Source organism: Podarcis muralis, chromosome 13, assembly GCF_964188315.1.
Source record: "Podarcis muralis chromosome 13, rPodMur119.hap1.1, whole genome shotgun sequence".
NCBI classification, from domain to species: domain Eukaryota; kingdom Metazoa; phylum Chordata; class Lepidosauria; order Squamata; family Lacertidae; genus Podarcis; species Podarcis muralis.
In genome coordinates, this window is record NC_135667.1 from 27566649 (window position 1) to 27584464 (window position 17816).

The window sequence follows — 17816 nt, forward strand, 5'->3', positions numbered from 1 at the left end:
ATGTGATGTGGGCAGTTGAAACCCCTCCGGGAATGAAAGTGCTTTAAATCTGAATGATTTTAACTGATTTTGAAACTGAACAAAAAAACTGAGCTTTCAACTTGCCCTAAGGTCAACCCTTACCCCTTAGTTTACATGCTATGCTTAATAAGCTCAAACCAGGCCTTTACTGGGCTTGAACTGGGGTTTTTAAAATACCCTAATGTTTTAAGTTTTAACTTAAAATCTATTTGTTGTTGTTGTTTAGTCGTTTAGTCGTGTCCGACTCTTCGTGACCCCATGGACCAGAGCACGCCAGGCACTTCTGTCTTCCACTGCCTCCTGCAGTTTGGTCAGACTCATGTTTGTAGCTTCGAGAACACTGTCCAACCATCTCATCCTCTGTTGTTCCCTTCTCCTTGTGCCCTCAATATTTCCCAACATCAGGGTCTTTTCCAGGGAGTCTTCTCTTCTCATGAGGTGGCCAAAGTATTGGAGCCTCAGCTTCACGATCTGTCCTTCCAGTGAGCACTCAGGGCTAATTTCCTTAAGAATGGATGCGTTTGATCTTCTTGCAGTCCATGGGACTCTCAAGAATCTCCTCCAGCAAAAATCTATTTAGCATTCAAAATTAGAGTGTAAGTGTTATAAAAACTGAATTTAAAGTTAAAAGCCTAGGGTCCCGCCCCCCCCCCCCCGTTGAACTATTTTAAACTGGTTTTAACTGAACTGAAAGCTGAAACTTTAGCTTTTAACTTGGACTGAACTTAACCCTTTCACTAAATTTACATGTTGCCCTTTATGGCCTATAACTGAACCCTATACTTAGAGTGAGCTGAAAGCAAGGCGTACACTTTTCGTTTTAAGCTGATTTTTCCATTAGCTAGGTTGTATTGTTTGGAACTAATTAGTAGCTTCTTTATCCCCTATCAAAATGATAAACATTGATTTAGAGTTTTGTATGACTTGATCCAAAGCAGGCGAAGCAACATTCTGTTAGAAAGGAGCATGAATACTTTTGACACAGAATCATACTTTTTGTCCCAAGTAAGTGTTTTGTTAAGCTTTAACTGGTTTGCTGCTTTTTTCAGATAGTTTAATGTAGACAGGCAGAAGTTATTGGACTACTTGTATTTAGAAGTCTATGGGGTTATTAAAAGTGATCTGTTACTTCAGTGGTTAAAGGCCACAATGCTGTTGCCAGTTCCTGACATCACACTGCAAACAGAGCTTCACACAAAACACTTGGAAGAGCTTCCAAAAGTGGTACCAATCAGTTGGGAACTCTTATTATTTTTTCATTCCCAATACAGCTTGCAATACTTATTTATTTTATTTTGCTTTCCCAGATGGTGTGAGGCACAACACGCTTGCTTGTTGCATTAAAGCTTAGCCTGAAAGAATGAGAGCAAATTTATAAATCAGAAATATGGTTCTATAAGGAATGGAGCTTTCCTACTACTGTTTATGCAAGGGCAGAGGAGAGTTGCATGCTACAGTTACAATCTGAGTGGCTTACCTTCTCTAGAAGCTACAGTGGTACCTTGGGTTACCTACGCTTCAGGTTACATACACTTCAGGTTACAGACTCCGCTAACCCAGAAATAGTACCTCGGGTTAAGAACTTTGCTTCAGGATGAGAACAGAAATCATGCTCCAGCGGCGCAGCAGCAGCGGGAGGCCCCGTTAGCGAAAGTGGTGCTTCAGGTTAAGAACAGTTTCAGGTTAAGAACGGACCTCCGGAATGAATTAAGTATGTAACCAGAGGTACCACTGTATTTTAGAACTGCCACCCCTCCACGCAGCAAAATGTAACAGTAATTCTCCTTTCTCATCAGCTCGAATGGACAACAAAGATAAAAATGAGACTGGGACTGAAGAGCCTAAACCAAAGGTAAGCTGACAAGCATATATGAACATGGATGCAGTTCATCCTCTCTGCATTCTTGGTTCTTCCTTAAAACATTTTTCTTTATCTTTGATGGAGTAAATATTTTGCTTTCTGCTAGAAGCCTTTAAATGCAGTTTGTTGTCTCCCCCCCTCACCACTTTTTTTTTTTTTTTGCAAGGCCCAGTGTGCATTCTAAGTTAGAATCCCTTTAAAATCTGTATTTTAAGCTTGAGAAGCCACTTTCTTCCCTGTAACTAAACTAGGTGTGAACAGGAAGTTGCTGCTGTAAAACTTGACATCTCCTTTTGCACAGAGTTTCATTCAAGCCTGAGTATCTCTGAGAAGCATTTCTGTGTGGTAATCAGTGTTAAGCTTGTTTGTGGAACTTCTGCTTCAGGGACAGCCTCTCTTCCTCCCTGTGGTGCTGGCTTTGGAGAATCCTACCCACTAGTTTAAACACGTTTTAATGTGAGCTTGATTTTATTGTGTATTTCTATGGGTAGTTTTTAAAGTGTAACCTACTTAGGGCTAATGGTGAGAGGAATAGAAATATAAACAAACAAACAAACAAATATAAAATAAAATAAAGTGAATGAAAGCCCTCTTTTGCTGTACAAAAGCAGCAGCTGTCATACCTTGCCCTATAACTCGAGCTTTGAAAGGATCGTTTGCCTCATTAATCAGAACCACAAAAAGAAAAGACTGAATTGCCTAAAGAGCAAATAAGGCAAGCCACAAAATGGATCAGAGCACGCATAGGAAGCTTGAAAATAAGGATTGCTTTGACAGGCCCACAGACTTGCCTGGAAAAGGCATGTGACTGGAAGGACTACAGTTTTATTCTGCCGGTTTCTTAAAGGCTTGTTCTCCCAAGCCTCTGTTTCTGGGTTAAGTTTTGGATCTTAACTGCTCTCTCCCCTTCCTAGCTCTCAAACAGATTGCCTGGAAAATGTCTGCTGGCCATGTAGAGAGCAATACATCCACAGAGCTTGGCTTGTTTGTTGATCGTTGTAGTTCAGAAACCCTTCTTCCTCATTCAGTAGTAATAATGAAGTGGCTTAGTAGTGAAGAGGCTGAAGCAAACTTCTTTATTTAATAGAAACCTGTTCAGACACTAACCAGCTATTCCCCTGGGAGTAAAACAATAAATGGCAAAACCTGTGGTTTTTCTAGGTTATGTTGCAAGCTCAAAGGGATTGAGGGAGCCAGTAGTGGATGGCAGATTGGCTCAGGTGGGGCTGCATTGCTGTCCCCACTTTCAAACACAGTGTGTTGCTGCTGCTTACTGGGAGGGGGGAGAGGGCAAGGCAACTGAGAGCTTAGCAGGTACTGGTGTGGCAGCAGAGCCAGTTGAACACTCCTACATCAAGTTCTCGTTGCCCTCCTACTCCCCCTCTCAATAAGCAGCAACATCATGTCATGTTTGGAAGGCAAGAGAGTAAGGCAGCCAGATCTGTAATGTCCTGCCAGCCCCTACTGGATGTAGCTGTCACTATCTCTCCTAGAATTCTTCTTTATGATGATGTCATGGTGGAAACCAATGCCACGGAACTGATAAATGCAATACGTGGGAGCATATTTACTTGCAGATGCTCCTTTGATGATGTAGTCTTCAAAAACCTGTGATTTTGGTACCCTATCCTTCTAAGGGTGAGATAGATGATGTGATGCTTTGAAATTCTTCTTAATGCCAGCGCAGTGCAGGAGATAGAGAGCCAGTTTCAGTTAGGTTTTGATTTTCTTTTAGCATGCTTAAGGCCATTGGTCATTCTGACTTTACTTTAACCACCAAACTTTTTCAGTTTATTTTGATTATTTTTTACTTTTTTCTCATGCTGATCTTTGGTTTTATTTTATTTTGTTCACATGTTTTTAAGACATCCATACCTTCCTCTGTCAAAATCTTGGAAGGTAGATCCTCCATTATTCCCAAACGAAACTCCTCTGTTAGTTCTATCCCTTTGAAAAAACCCTCCAACCCTGCTGAGTCCTCAGTACCAACTTCCATCCCTAAATGCATCTCTTCTATCGCATCCCGACCAACCAGTACAGGAACAAAAGAGAAAAGGGGCAAGGTAAGAAATGGTGTAAAAAGAAGTTGGTGGAGTGAGGGGCTGGGGTAAATCTATTTCTTTCCCATTTGCTTAGATTCTTTGCATTGGGTTGGGCATGCATTTACAGCAAATTGCATGCAAGTGGTTGTTGTTTTTTGTAATTTGTATTTACCTGCCTATTTCCTAATGACCAAGATATGAATATACTTTACTTGGTTATGGCTAGCTACTACCACCCCAATCTATTGTTTTTTCCTCCCGTTTTAAGAGATTGTGCTAGGATTGACCAGTGATTATAGCCAAGTTGAAGAATACTTCTTTCTAATAGTTGAACAAGCAGCCTCAGAATGCACTTAATATTGTGTTTAATTTGCACATAAATGAAGTCAAATAAATTGCCACTTGATACATTAATGCGCTCAGATGGAATGTCATTTATTTAGTCTACAAACTGCCCCACATCTGCAGATATCTGGGTAGGTAACAATAAAACTTTGCAATTTAGAGAAGAAATGAAAAGTGCAAATATAAATTCCCTTTAGCTATCTTTGTTTATTCTCCTTAAATTCTTCTTAGTTTTTTATATTCATGTTTTTTCCCCTGGACATTGCCAGCGTTTTACTGAGCTTTATTTAGTAATAATAATAATAATAATTTATTATTTATATCCCGCCCATCTGGCTGAGTTTCCCCAGCCACTCTGGGCGGCTCCCAATCAGTGTTAAAAACAGTACAGCGTTACATATTAAAAACTTCCCTGAACAGGGCTGCCTTAAGATGTCTTCTGAATATCAAGTAATTATTTATCTCTTTGACATCTAATGGGAGGGCGTTCCACAGGGCGGGTGCCACTACTGAGAAGGCCCTCTGTCTGGTTCCCTGTAGCCTCACTTCTCGCAATGAGGGAACCGCCAGAAGGCCCTCGGCGCTGGACCTCAGTGTCCGGGCTGAATGATGGGGGTGGAGACGCTCCTTCAGGTATACAGGACCGAGGCCGTTTAGGGCTTTAAAGGTCAGCACCAACACTTTGAATCGTGCTCGGAAACGTACTGGGAGCCAATGCAGGTCTCTCAGAACCGGTGTTATATGGTCCCGGCGGCCACTCCCAGTCACCAGTCTAGCTGCCGCGTTCTGGATTAATTGCAGTTTCCGGGTCACCTTCAAAGGTAGCCCCACGTAGAGCGCGTTGCAGTAGTCCAAGCGGGAGATAACTAGAGCATGCACCACTCTGGCGAGACAGTTTGCGGGCAGGTAGGGTCTTAGCCTGCGTACCAGGTGGAGCTGGTAGACAGCTGCCCTGGACACAGAGTTAACCTGCGCCTCCATGGACAGCTGTGAGTCCAAAATGACTCCCAGGCTACGCACCTGGTCCTTTAGGGGCACAGTTACCCCATTCAAGACCAGGGAATCCCCCACACCAACCCGCTCCCTGTCCCCCAAAAACAGTACTTCTGTCTTGTCAGGATTCAACCTCAGTCTGTTAGCCGCCATCCATCCTCCAACCGCCTCCAGGCACTCACACAGGACCTTCACCGCCTTCACTGGTTCTGATTTAAAGGAGAGGTAGAGCTGGGTGTCATCTGCGTACTGATGAACACCCAGTCCAAACCCCCTGATGATCTCTCCCAGCGGCTTCATATAGATATTAAAAAGCATGGGGGAGAGGACAGAACCCTGAGGCACCCCACAAGTGAGAGCCCAGGGGTCTGAACACTCATCCCCCACCACCACTTTCTGGACACGGCCCAGGAGGAAGGAGCGGAACCACTGTATAACAGTGCCCCCAGCTCCCAGCCCCTCTAGACGGTCCAGAAGGATGTTATGGTCGATGGTGTCAAAGGCTGCTGAGAGATCCAGCAGAACTAGGAAACAGCTCTCACCTTTGTCCCTAGCCCGCCGGAGATCATCAACCAGCGCGACCAAGGCAGTTTCAGTCCCATGGTGAGACCTGAATCCCGATTGGAAGGGATCCAAATGGTCCGTTTCCTCCAGGCGTGCTTGGAGTTGTTCAGCAACCACCCGCTCAATCACCTTGCCCAAGAATGGCAGATTTGAGACTGGGCGATAGTTGGCCAAATTGGCCGGGTCTAAAGATGTTTTTTTAAGAAGCGGTTTAATGACCGCCTCTTTCAGCGGGTCTGGGAAGACTCCCTCACAGAGGGAAGCATTCACCACCCCGCAGAGCCCATCGCCCAGCCCTTCCCGGCTCGCTTTTATCAGCCAGGATGGGCAAGGATCAAGGAGACAGGTGGTCGGTTTCACTTTTCCAAGCAGCCTGTCCACATCCTCGGAGGTAACAGACTGGAATTGATCCCATGTAACAGGACCAGACAGAACTCTAGCACTCTCCCGCCCTGGCCCTGCTCCCACGGTGGAGTCTACCTCCTTCTGAATCTGAGCGATTTTATCTGCAAAAAACTTTGCAAAAGCATTGCAGGAGATCTTGGGGTCCCTACCAGGCCCCGGTGGTACAGGTGGTTCCGATAGATTGCGAACCACCTGAAAAAGTCTCCTGCTGCTGTTTTCTGCAGATGCTATGGAGGCGGCGAAGAAGGCCCTCTTCGCCGTCGCCATTGCCACTTGGTAGGCTCGACGTTGAGCTCTAGCCCGTGTCCGGTCTGATTCAGAATGAGTTTTCCGCCACCGGCGCTCTAGCCGTCTCAACGATTGTTTCATCACCCTCAGCTCCGGGGAAAACCACGGGGCTGTCCGGGCTCCATGCAATCGGAGAGGGCGCTTCGGAGCCAGACAGTCAATAGCCCTGGTTAACTCCGCATTCCAGCGTGCCACCAGGGAATCAGCTGAAAGGCCATCAACTTGGGATAAAGCATCCCCTACCACTCTCTGGAAGCCAATTGGATCCATTAAGTGGCGGGGGCGGACCATCCGAATTGGTCCCACCTCCCTGCAGAGGGGAAGGGTTGCGGAGAAGTCCAGTTGCACCAGGAAGTGATCTGACCATGGCACTTCTTTTGTTTCGCTTTTAGTTAGTGTCAGATCACCAACATCCATAGAGGTGAACACCAAGTCTAAGGCATGTCCATGGCTATGAGTTGGGCCAAACTTATTCAGGGACAGCCCCATGGAGGCCATGCTTTCCACGAAGTCCCGAGCGGCCCCTTGTAAGGTCGTGTCGGCATGGATGTTAAAATCCCCCAGGACAACCAAGCTAGGTGTCTCCAGGAGCATATCCGCCACGACCCGAAGCAGCTCGGGCAGGGAATCCTTGGTGCAGCGGGGAGGTCGGTACACCAGTAGGAATCCTGTACTGCCCCTATTGCCCAACTTCCAGAACATGCACTCAGAGAACTGGGTCTTCCCAATAGGACGCCTGGTGCAGACTAATGACTTCCTAAAAATCACTGCAACCCCCCCTCCCCGCCCACATGACCTGGGTTGCTGTGCGTAAGAGAAACCTGGTGGGCAAGCAGCGGCAAGGACAGGCCCATCTGCTTCATCCAACCAGGTCTCTGTCACACATGCCAGGTCAAATCCTCCATCCACAATCAGGTCGTGGATGGCAGTGGTTTTATTCATCATTGACCTGGCATTGCACAGCAACACTTTCAGGTCATGTGGGTTTCCCTTGCTGATTCCAGTATCCTTCCGGTCAGGACCAGACCTGGAGGCAGGGATAGTCCTCAGACAACGACTAAACCTGCCTCCTCGGTAATGACATGGTCTGGTCTTAGCGTAACTCCTCCTCCTACCCATGATCACTGAGATCGGTTGTCCCAGTGCATCCCCCCCTGTGGAACATGCCCCAGCCATTTTGTTTGCTGGGACCCACTCCCAGGCAGCCCTGACCCCACCCCTTAAAAAGCAAAATACAAACTATATAATAATTTAACAGAATAATAATAATAATAATAATATAATAATAATAATAATAATAATAAAACAAAACAGAACAAAACAAAGCAAGAAACAATAGCGCTGACTAAATGCTTATCCCTCCCCAAGCAAAAATAAAATAATAAAATAATATAATATTATAAAAAACAACAACCACCATTTAAGGTGCTGAAAATTAAAAACAATTAAAACATTTAAAACCATTTTGTCCATTGCTGCCGGTAGCTGCTCAGGCCTCTTATGCTGTGGCGGTGAGTGCAGGCCCCGCCCCTAGGCCAGATGGAGTTGGCAGAAAAGGGAGCGGTCCTCCCAACACTCACGCAAGCAGCAACAGCAGCCGTGTCCCGGAGGCCTTGATGGAGGCCCTGGCAGTGAGTGCAGGTCCTGCCCCCTAGGCCGGATGGAGTTGGCAGAGGAGGGAGCAGTCTTCCCAACACTCACACAAGCAGCAACAGCAGCCGTGTCCCGGGGGCCTCTCTCAGGCCTCTTATGCTGTGGCGGTGAGTGCAGGCCCCGCCCCTAGGCCAGATGGAGTTGGCAGAAAAGGGAGCGGTCCTCCCAACACTCACGCAAGCAGCAACAGCAGCCGTGTCCCGGAGGCCTTGATGGAGGCCCTGGCAGTGAGTGCAGGTCCTGCCCCCTAGGCCGGATGGAGTTGGCAGAGGAGGGAGCAGTCTTCCCAACACTCACACAAGCAGCAACAGCAGTTAATGGATATGTAAGACATTTGATGTTGCTTGTTGCTCAGGTTTTCCAGATGGCACAGTATTTGCATGTTATCACACCTGCTCCTGCAAGCTGTGGTGACGTAACAGTGAAAGATTTATTCAACAGTCACACATGTTTTCATGTGGATATCACATTTTTTATGCAACAGAAAGGACTCATGAAATAAGTGCATTCAATTAATGTGGGTGGAAAAGGGATTATGTAATACTGTTATTACCGTGGATATCTATTCTAAAAGCTGCATGTTTAGGAGCTAAGTAGGGACAAGGCATCATCAACTTTGCATTTGGACAAGCCGTTAGTTTTACTTTACGTAGGTTGTTCATTATTTATGTTCTGAAATCAAATGAGAAAATGGTAGAATTGAATAGAAAAGCATTTTGTATGCCAAGCCTCATAAAAATACATATAATAAGCACATGGTAAAGTCTTGAAACTTTTATTGGCATTATGAGTCCATTTCTCAGGCTTAGGTTGAAAATGTGTAAATAAAGAGGAAATCCCCTAATCCACAGCAATTTACTCTGCTCTTTTAGTCTATGAGCAGTCAATAAATACTGTCCTTTCTCAATTTCTGTCACCAGGGTCCAGATATGAAAACAAAGATAGCCACTCCACGTCCTGGTATGGGACAGAATCAGAAGAGTCCAGCCAATGCTTCTCGGATCCCTGCCAAAACTCCCACCATCCCCAAGACACCACCCAGCCTTGGTAAAAGAAGAGGGTTTTTTGTGTGTGTTGATCATGTGTCGCATAGCAGTTTGGTTTCTGTAAATTGCTCCAAACAAACTGTGGTTTACTTGAGCTCACTCACATTCAAATACAAAGGTGTTGGGTTTTTGCTTTTATTTGTAGTGTATCAAGAGAAAGTACAAGTCCTTCCTCAGTATATTCTTCTTGGCAGTAGATGTGACCAAGAACTGTGGCTATGCAGACAAACCTTTTAAAAGAACCCAAAAAGCCTCTGAAGAAGGTGGCATGAAGTTGATGTGGCCTAGCACCGCAAAAGTTCATTTGACACAGGCCTCAAGGCAGGAATTTTAATAAAAGTAACATGAGAAGTAGCCTTTTCTCAAAATCATAAGATGAGCTTTTATAAAGGGCAGGGAGCACCAGCCAACCTGTCCATTTCTGCTTCTGACTGCCACCATAATCCTGCTTAGCACTGGATGATTGGATAGCAGGTGGCTGCCATCTTGTATCACCCTCAATGCAATGCTTGACATGGTGACAAAGGGACCTAAGATGGTGGTTTCTTGCTACCAGCTTGTCTTCTTTTTAAAGAATCACCAAGTTACAGGGAATCAGCCAAGTTACAGGGAACCAGGCAGAGGGCCTTCTAGGTAGTGGCACCCACCCTGTGGAACTCCCTCCCACCAGATGTCAAAGAGAAAAACAACTACCACACTTTTAGAAGACATCTGAAGGCAGCCCTGTTTAGGGAAGTGTTTAATGTTTGAAACACATTGAGTATTTTAATACTTTGTTGGAAGCCACCCAGAGTGGCTGGGGAAACCCCGCCAGATGGGTGGCGTATAAATATATTATTATTATTATTATTATTATTATTATGGATCACCTCATTGCAACAAGATGCTGATAGTGGCACCTGCTGGAAAGCCTTGAGCCTAGGTCTTGGTCTGGTGCTGCTTCTACCACCCCCAGATACATGTGTTCTCCCATAGTCACCCAATGAGTGGTTTACCCAGTCTTGGAGGTAGGGTTAAAATAGGGCTTAAGCTCCTGCTCCTGTGCTCCCTGTCCTCTTAGTGCACTTTCCCTGCTTCCCTTTCATTTTCTAATATTCATTGGAATCTCTGTAGTCTGCCCTTCCTTTCCCCCCTAGCAACCAAGATGCAAGATTATCATTGTTTTTCACGGAGCAGTTGTTTTTGTTCTTTCAGCTGCCAAAAAGGAGCAAAGAAGGCCCCCTAACACAGCAGCAAAATCTGAGAGAGGTAAAAAACGTTTACTATTTCCTCTTCATTCTTAACAAATCCTGTCCACTGGCACTGACTATAAATTCTGTAAAACCTTGATATTTAAATTACCTTTTTTGGGGGTAGGTAAAAGGTTGTTTTATTCATATTTTAAAATATATTTCCATTGGAAAGAAAGTTGCAACAGTACTAAATGCAACATAGCATTTTTTTTTAATTTAAAACATTTTTATATCACTCTTCATTAAAATTCTAGGGTGGTCTGCAATAGATGCCGATATAATAAAATGGCATATTAAAATACAATAAAAACAGTAAAAACCGCAACAACTGCAGTAGCTGAACAGTTTTCTGTGGCAAAGACCTGGATGAACAAGTGTATTTTCAGAAGGTGCTAAAAACTCACCAAAGTTGGTTCCTGCCTTATTTCAGTGGGGAGATGATTCCATAAGCTAGGTGCTCTAACAGAAAACATCCTGCCCCTGCTTGCTAATTTCCTTTGTGCATATTGAACAGTGTGGAAGGTTCTTTTGAATCAACAGCTAAACGATTACTTAACATATTGTACTTTCATTTCAAATTGCAGGTGAACCGGTAAAGTCTGGAGACAGGAGTGGCTACAGCAGCCCTGGATCTCCAGGAACTCCTGGCAGTCGCTCCCGCACACCCTCCCTGCCAACTCCACCAAACAGGGAGCCCAAGAAGGTGGCAGTGGTTCGCACCCCGCCAAAATCCCCTTCTTCTGTCAAGAGCCGCTTGCAGACAGCCCCTGTCCCCATGCCAGACCTGAAGAACATAAAGTCCAAGATTGGTTCCACTGAAAATTTGAAGCATCAGCCAGGGGGTGGAAAGGTAAATCAAATGCACCTTGTCTTTATGTGTGGGCAAATGAAATGCAAGTTTGGAGTTAGATGGGAAGTTATCTACCTTCCGTTCATCCCCTTCTCAACTTACATTACATTCTGACCCTTGCAGCAGCAGCCATCTCTTCAATATGTGAGTCCCCTGAATCTTTACACACAGATGTCTCTGTGTAGCCCACAACTTTGTATAAAGATCTTTTGACTGGGGCACAAACCTAGCAGCAGTATTACAAGAAAACTGAAACAGCATCTCCAACTTCCTCCTGAAACTAGTAATCTGGGGAAGGAGGCAGGATGGAGAGCAGCTCCTGTGGCCAGGCACTCTGAAAATGCCCCGGCTGCCACTTTGAGACTTCCATGGGCAGCACTGTAATTTCGGTTGCTTCAAAACTAAATTTCTGCTGCTGGGAATAAAAGGTCTATGGCAGCGCCTACTGTGTTATCTTCTCCCTCTCTAGAACTCTGTCTTCTGTCCCAGATATCTTGCACTTCCCTGAGGGCCTTTTCTATAGTTTGAGAACCACTGTACTACAAAGTAGTGAATGGGCTCAATCTTCTCCATGCCATGTTACATTACTTGCAAAAGTTCTGTTTTCCACTTCCAACCTCATCCTATCTCTGTTCAAAAAGGAGGAGTTTCATCTTTCAGATCACCCTGTGCTCAAAGTGCATTTGTACAAACTAAGGGTTAGAAAGCACATGGAATCTGAGCAGATAGAGTAAATGGAGTATGTATGGAACACTCTTACCAAGATTAGAGCTGGAGTGACACGTATTTAAAAGCCATGTCATAGAATCACCGACTCACAGTGGTGAGGAAAAGTGCTATGTGCATGGTTAGATAGAGCTGTGCTGTACCCAACCAACATGTGAAAGGAGACTAGACATGGTATACCACATGTCACTTGGCAAATTCTTAAGCTAGGTTTATCTATGTCGACAACTTTCACTGCTAGAACACCTGCTGTGTTTGGAAGAGGCTTGTGCAGGGGGCAGAGAGATAATCTTCCTTCAGCACAGGGGTGAAGAACCTTTTTTAGCTTGAAGATCACATTCCTTTCTGGGCCACATATCAGTGATAATCAGGGCCAGAGGCAAAAGTGAGCAGAGCAATCAATGCATTTAAATGTTACCTTTGTGCAGGAGATTAGTTTTTATACACACTATCCTCCATCTAGGTAAGAAAGAGACATTATCAATGGCCTTGGTGCCATGCATGCCTTCCATCAGCTTTGGCGGGTGGCTCAGCTATGCCCTTATCTGGACAAGGATAGCCTAACTTCTGATAACTTCTAGGGTTCCTGCAATATATGTGGGTTTGCATTTGGGAGGTGCAGCTGATTCAGCCAGATTGCTGATTGGAGGAAGATGGACTTAGCTCATTACACCAATTCAGACATGACTTCATTGGCCACCAATAAATTTCCCTGCTCAATTCAAAGTGCTAATCTTGGCTGCTTCACTCCTCTCCCCAAGCACTGGGGAGAAAGAGACCGCAATCCTTGCTTTAGGAACTGACACCATTAGGCCCATACCTGGAGATTTCTGAGTTTGAACTGGGGACCTTGTGCATGCAAAGCAGATGATCTGTCACTGATCTGTGGCCCATCTTCTACATGAAGGCATGTTGGGGGCTTATGTGGGTAAGGTAGTTGTATTATTCTCCCTTCCTCTAAAGGACAAATATCTTTCAGCAAAACTGTAAGGCTTCTTTATCAATAGCCAGACTCACTAGTTCAATTCTCTTGCATAGAGAATTTACAGAAGAAAGGAAGAAAGTAAAGTGACATGGAATTAGGCCCACAGAAGGGCACAGAATCTGAAGCCACGTCTTCAGTTTGCTGCAGTACTGTGTTGCTGATAAGTAATTTCTATCTAGTTGTGGGCTCCTTCTAGTGCTACTACAATATATAGTCATTCTTTGAAGGGTTGCTCTAAACTAAAGGGTTGGATTATTATGAGGCTGCTGCAGCCCAGGGTAATTCCCTGCACTGATGCAACAATTGCCAGACCTAAATATTCTGTTTCTGCAAAACAATATGAGTAGTCTGTAGCTAAGGGACGTTCTTAGCTTACTGGTCATAGCTTGCTTGTCTTTATGACCTGCCTTGAAATTGTTAATTAATGTATGACTGTTAGGGGGTTGGTGGTTTTATTTGGCTTTATCTTAATGTTGTTGTAACCTACCCTGGGGCTTTATGGTGAAGGGTGAATAAGAAATACAGCAAGTAGATAGAGTGGTAACCATTATTGCAAATATAAACACCACCCACAAATTACCCAGATTACTCGACTGGGTGCTCAGCACCAGGTTTTTAGAGGGTGCTTTTTTCACTTACTTTTTACAGTGGAGCAACATAATGCCATCAAATCTTGTAACTCTTGTGTTTCCACCCTCTTTCCTCAGACTATAGAAAATCCAGCAAGTGTAAATCACCTTAGCAATATTCTTGTCATATTATTTTTTTAAGGTATGCTTTTGATGTTTGCAATGTTGTATTAGGCAGGCAGGCCTGTCTGTCTCCATCTGTACTTTGGTACACTTCATTATTACCTTTTTGATAGGTGTCATTGATGGGTGGGGATCTCTTTTTAAATTAGCACTGTTTCTCCTTTATTTATTTTTTAAAAAACAATAGTATAATAGTGCTTCAACTTCAAATGGGTTTTAATGCAACTTTTTAAAAAAATGTTTTAAAAAACATGCATGTTATTTGAATATTTGTATTGAGTGCCATTTTATCACTATTGGTCACTCCCCCCATGCTCACTTTAAAATATTTTTGTTCTAGTTTTAAGCATTTTTTGTTTACAGTAATTATGTAATACTGTTGAAATTTTAAAAGCATTGAAGCACAGTTTTTTAAAAATGGTACTAGAATTTATTTAAAATGGCTTGTTGTGTTAAATATTTGCTTCTCCAGCCACATGTCTATGCCATGCCCACTAGTGTAGACAGGACATAATGGGAGATAAACGCACAGGAAGTACTATATACCCTGATGTGTGGAAACTCCATTGCAGTTCTGATTGAGGCTTTCAGGGAGAGAGAGAGAGAGAGCAACAGTTGGGTTAGGGTACTTTCAGATTGACAACCCTTTTTAAAGTCTGGTGAAAGTTTGATGTGCTTCCAAATATAATGGTTATTCTGTGGTGCTAGCAACGACCAGGAGATGAATATGATTATCCTAGCAGCATTTACCATGTCAATGGACATAGCAGAACAGAGAGCCATTAACTGCATTTATTATATACCACCCTTAACAGTATTTTGCCCTGGCTCTCCAACCAATAAGCAAACACAGTTGCTTTTGTTTTACTTTATATTGTTCATATACACACTTTGTTGCAGTCCTGTGCTGGGACAAATATCTCTGTGTTAGAAATGGGGCAGCCTATGTCATGATTTTGTTTTGTTTTTGTTCGTTCTTTTAAGCACTGTACTAATTTCAGGCCTGATTGTAGGACGTTCGCCACTGAGTAAGCTGAAATTTGAAGCTTCATCTTCAAAGCAAGGAACTGGCATTTGTCCCAAGGGGAAAGTCCCTTGCTTCTTTCTTTGTCTTAGATGACTGCTACAAAATGCAAAAGATATCTCTACTCGAAAGGATAATTGTGGATGGCAGCGGTTGTCACTCATATTCTTTTTCTGGCTATCAAAGGTGCAGGTGGTTAATAAGAAACTGAACTTTAGCCATGTCCAATCCAGGTGTGGATCAAAGGATAATATCAAACATACCCCAGGAGGAGGCAGTGTGAGTACTTTCACACCATTCAATGCACTATAATAATCTAACTTATTATAAGTGGCATGACTTTTGCATTAACCCTGAAACACCAATGCTGTCTGCACAATCAGATAGCTATTGATGATGTGTAGTGAATTAACCTGTTACCCGTGAAAATATGGCTTGATTAAAGCTCCAGCAGAGTTAGCTGTATGGGGATGTGCACTGAGCTAATTGGGTATTGAATTGGAGGCAATATTATTTAAGTGGCTGCCTTCTCAATACATAGCGTTCAAATTACCCCAGAAATTATCCTTTCTGACTCAGATAGTTGATGGAAAATGAAGGTGCAGAGTGTATTGCAAATGGAAAGCTGATTAAAAGTGTGGTGTGTTCATGGACGCATATAATCAGCATTTTTAAAAAAAAATCCAAATTCTTCATCAAGGAAGCACATGTTCCTTGTTCCCTCAAAATAAAATATGCAAATTAGATAAAATAATGAATCATTTCCCTTAGGCTTACTTTGCAGAATTTATTTTGCATCCATGATATGAGTTTTCAGGGAAATTTTATTATTTTTAGTGAGGATTTTGGGAGCAGAGGGAAAGGCAGAAAAGGAAAGTGTTTAGTGTTCTGTATATAGTAGAATTGAGGGGGTAGGGGAGAACTGGTATATATAGGATACAGGAGGGTCTTGCAACAAAATGTTGCAGGATATCACTACCTAATAGGAATTCTCTTGCCCAGATTTCCAGCCACGGTGCTTTCCTCCAAAACAGTATAAGCTGTTAGGGGCTCAAGCAAGCCAATTCACTCTTCCCCTGCACTTTGTGATTTTTTGTTTTTACAACTGATATGCAATGTTCAATAGGTTCTGGTGACCACTAAACATACTTGGTGCTTACTGTGCCAGTTGGGTGGGGTGCTATCCCTCTTGGTTAGAAAAATGGTTTTCTTTTGTACTTCTATGAACTTCAGGATTCTCTTAAGCAGACTGGTACCTCTTTGTTGTCTCTCAGTGGCCCTCTTCTTCTGGCTCCATTTCTAAGTTTGCTATTAGAAGGAGGGAAAATTGAGAGTAAGCACATGACACACAAGCTCTGTCTGCTGATCACTGGCACATCAGCCCAGCCCAACTCTGGTTTCTAAGCATTCCTCTGCAAACAAGAAGAAAAGTGCCTTTCTAAAGGCTGAGTTTTGAAGGTGCTGGAATTTGAGCTTCCAGGTCAAACATTTAGGAGCATGTAATACAGTCATGTGCTTAACACAGACACATCAAAGAATACATCATGCAATCATAGAGTTGAGACCCTGAGAGTCATCTAGTCCAATGCAATAATTTCATCTAAAGCATCCATGACAGATGGCCATCCAGCCTCTGCTTTAAAACCTCCAAGGGGGGTCCACCACCTTCCCAGGGAGTCTGTTCCACTGTCAAACAGCCCTAGCCATAATAAAGTTCTCCCTGGTGTCTAGTTAGAAACTCCTTTCTTGTAACTTGAAGCCATTGGTTCAGGTCCTACCCTCCGAAGCAGGAGAAAAGAAGCTTGCTCCATCTTCCATGTGACAGCCCTTTAGATATTTGAAGATGGCTAGCATCTCTCCTCCCAGTCTTCTCTTTTCCAGGCTAAGATCTCTAAATCCTTTTCATACGTACTATGAAGCCAGGTGTCTCCCATTTTATATCTGTGCAGATGTTTCTTCCTGCATGTGTAGAGCCTTACATTTGTCCCTATTGAAATTCATTTTGTTAGTCTGAGCCCAGTTCTCCAATCTGTTAAGGTCATCTTGAATCCCAATTGTCTTCTGTAGCATTAGCTACCCATCACAGTTTTGTGTCATCTGCAAATCAGATGAGCATCCTCTCAATTAATGTCACCCGGTATGTTTTTCAAAGCAATAAGGAATATGTACAAGGCTTGTAGCCTGTATTCAGAACAAGTTCCACATACTTTCACAAGTGTACATAACGTGCTCAAATTAGTTTGGTGTATTGGTTTGCCTTGTTTAAACAATTTGACTCTTTTGACTTGGTGTTGGTATGACTGTATCCTACCACATCCCTTGTGTTGATGTTTTCATGTTGTTTTGTCAGCCAAGATAATTGTGGGACATATCAGAACAGCAGGGTTTATTTTATGCACTAGTCTGCAGTGAATAAATTTCATCTTCAGCTAGCTTTTATAAGCAAATTTATATTTTAATAAGAAAACCTGAAATGCTTTCAAGGGCTACAGCTCCATTCAAGATTAGTAAGGAACACATTATGCGTTGCACTTAGGCCAGCTTGCTGTTGTACTGTTTAATGTACCTATCTATAGGTGCCCTATAAGTCAGGAAGGCTTTTTAGCAAAGTTGGCCATCTCCAAATAAGTTTGCACATCAGAATTGTTTGAACGGTTTGTGAATATTGCAAAGAGTAGCTGGGGAAGAAAAGGAGTTCACAGAGGGCTTAGATGAAGGCAGATGTTGCATGGGCACTTGTACTTGGAGACTGGATTTCCACATTACATAAGGAACCTGCAAAAGTATATTATGCTTTTAATGTTGGCATTCCCAATTTTTTCCTGCCATTTCTTTTATAAATCATGCTTAGAGGAAGCCATGATGTATTTTCATTGCGGATTAAAAAATCCTTTTTGCCTTTTTCAAATTTGGAGGAAGATCTTTCAGTAACTAGCATTTGGAAGAGGAAAGAAAATTGCAACAGCACTGCTATTTGTATAGTCAATTCTAGCTTAGTCGTGTTCATTAATTTCAGTGGATCTACTCTG

General features: G+C 43.3%; 1 protein-coding gene across 29 annotated transcripts in view; it reads left to right on the forward strand.

Annotated features, from left to right (window-relative positions):
• Positions 1 to 17816, forward strand: part of MAPT (microtubule associated protein tau) — an 89989-nt gene that overhangs the window by 56253 nt on the left and 15920 nt on the right. For 21 of the 29 annotated variants that reach the window (XR_013390404.1, XM_028703116.2, XM_077917261.1 and 18 more), the window contains 6 exons: positions 1818 to 1873; positions 3748 to 3945; positions 9093 to 9219; positions 10413 to 10466; positions 11035 to 11300; positions 14974 to 15066. Coding sequence is in view for 27 of the 29 variants with exons in the window: in XM_028703116.2 (XP_028558949.1) it covers positions 1818 to 1873; positions 3748 to 3945; positions 9093 to 9219; positions 10413 to 10466; positions 11035 to 11300; positions 14974 to 15066 (794 nt within the window). In the remaining 2 variants the exon portion in view is untranslated. The remainder of the gene's footprint in view (positions 1 to 1817; positions 1874 to 3747; positions 3946 to 9092; positions 9220 to 10412; positions 10467 to 11034; positions 11301 to 14973; positions 15067 to 17816) is intronic. The other 8 variants (XR_013390405.1, XM_077917256.1, XM_028703123.2 and 5 more) reach the window with 3 other exon arrangements.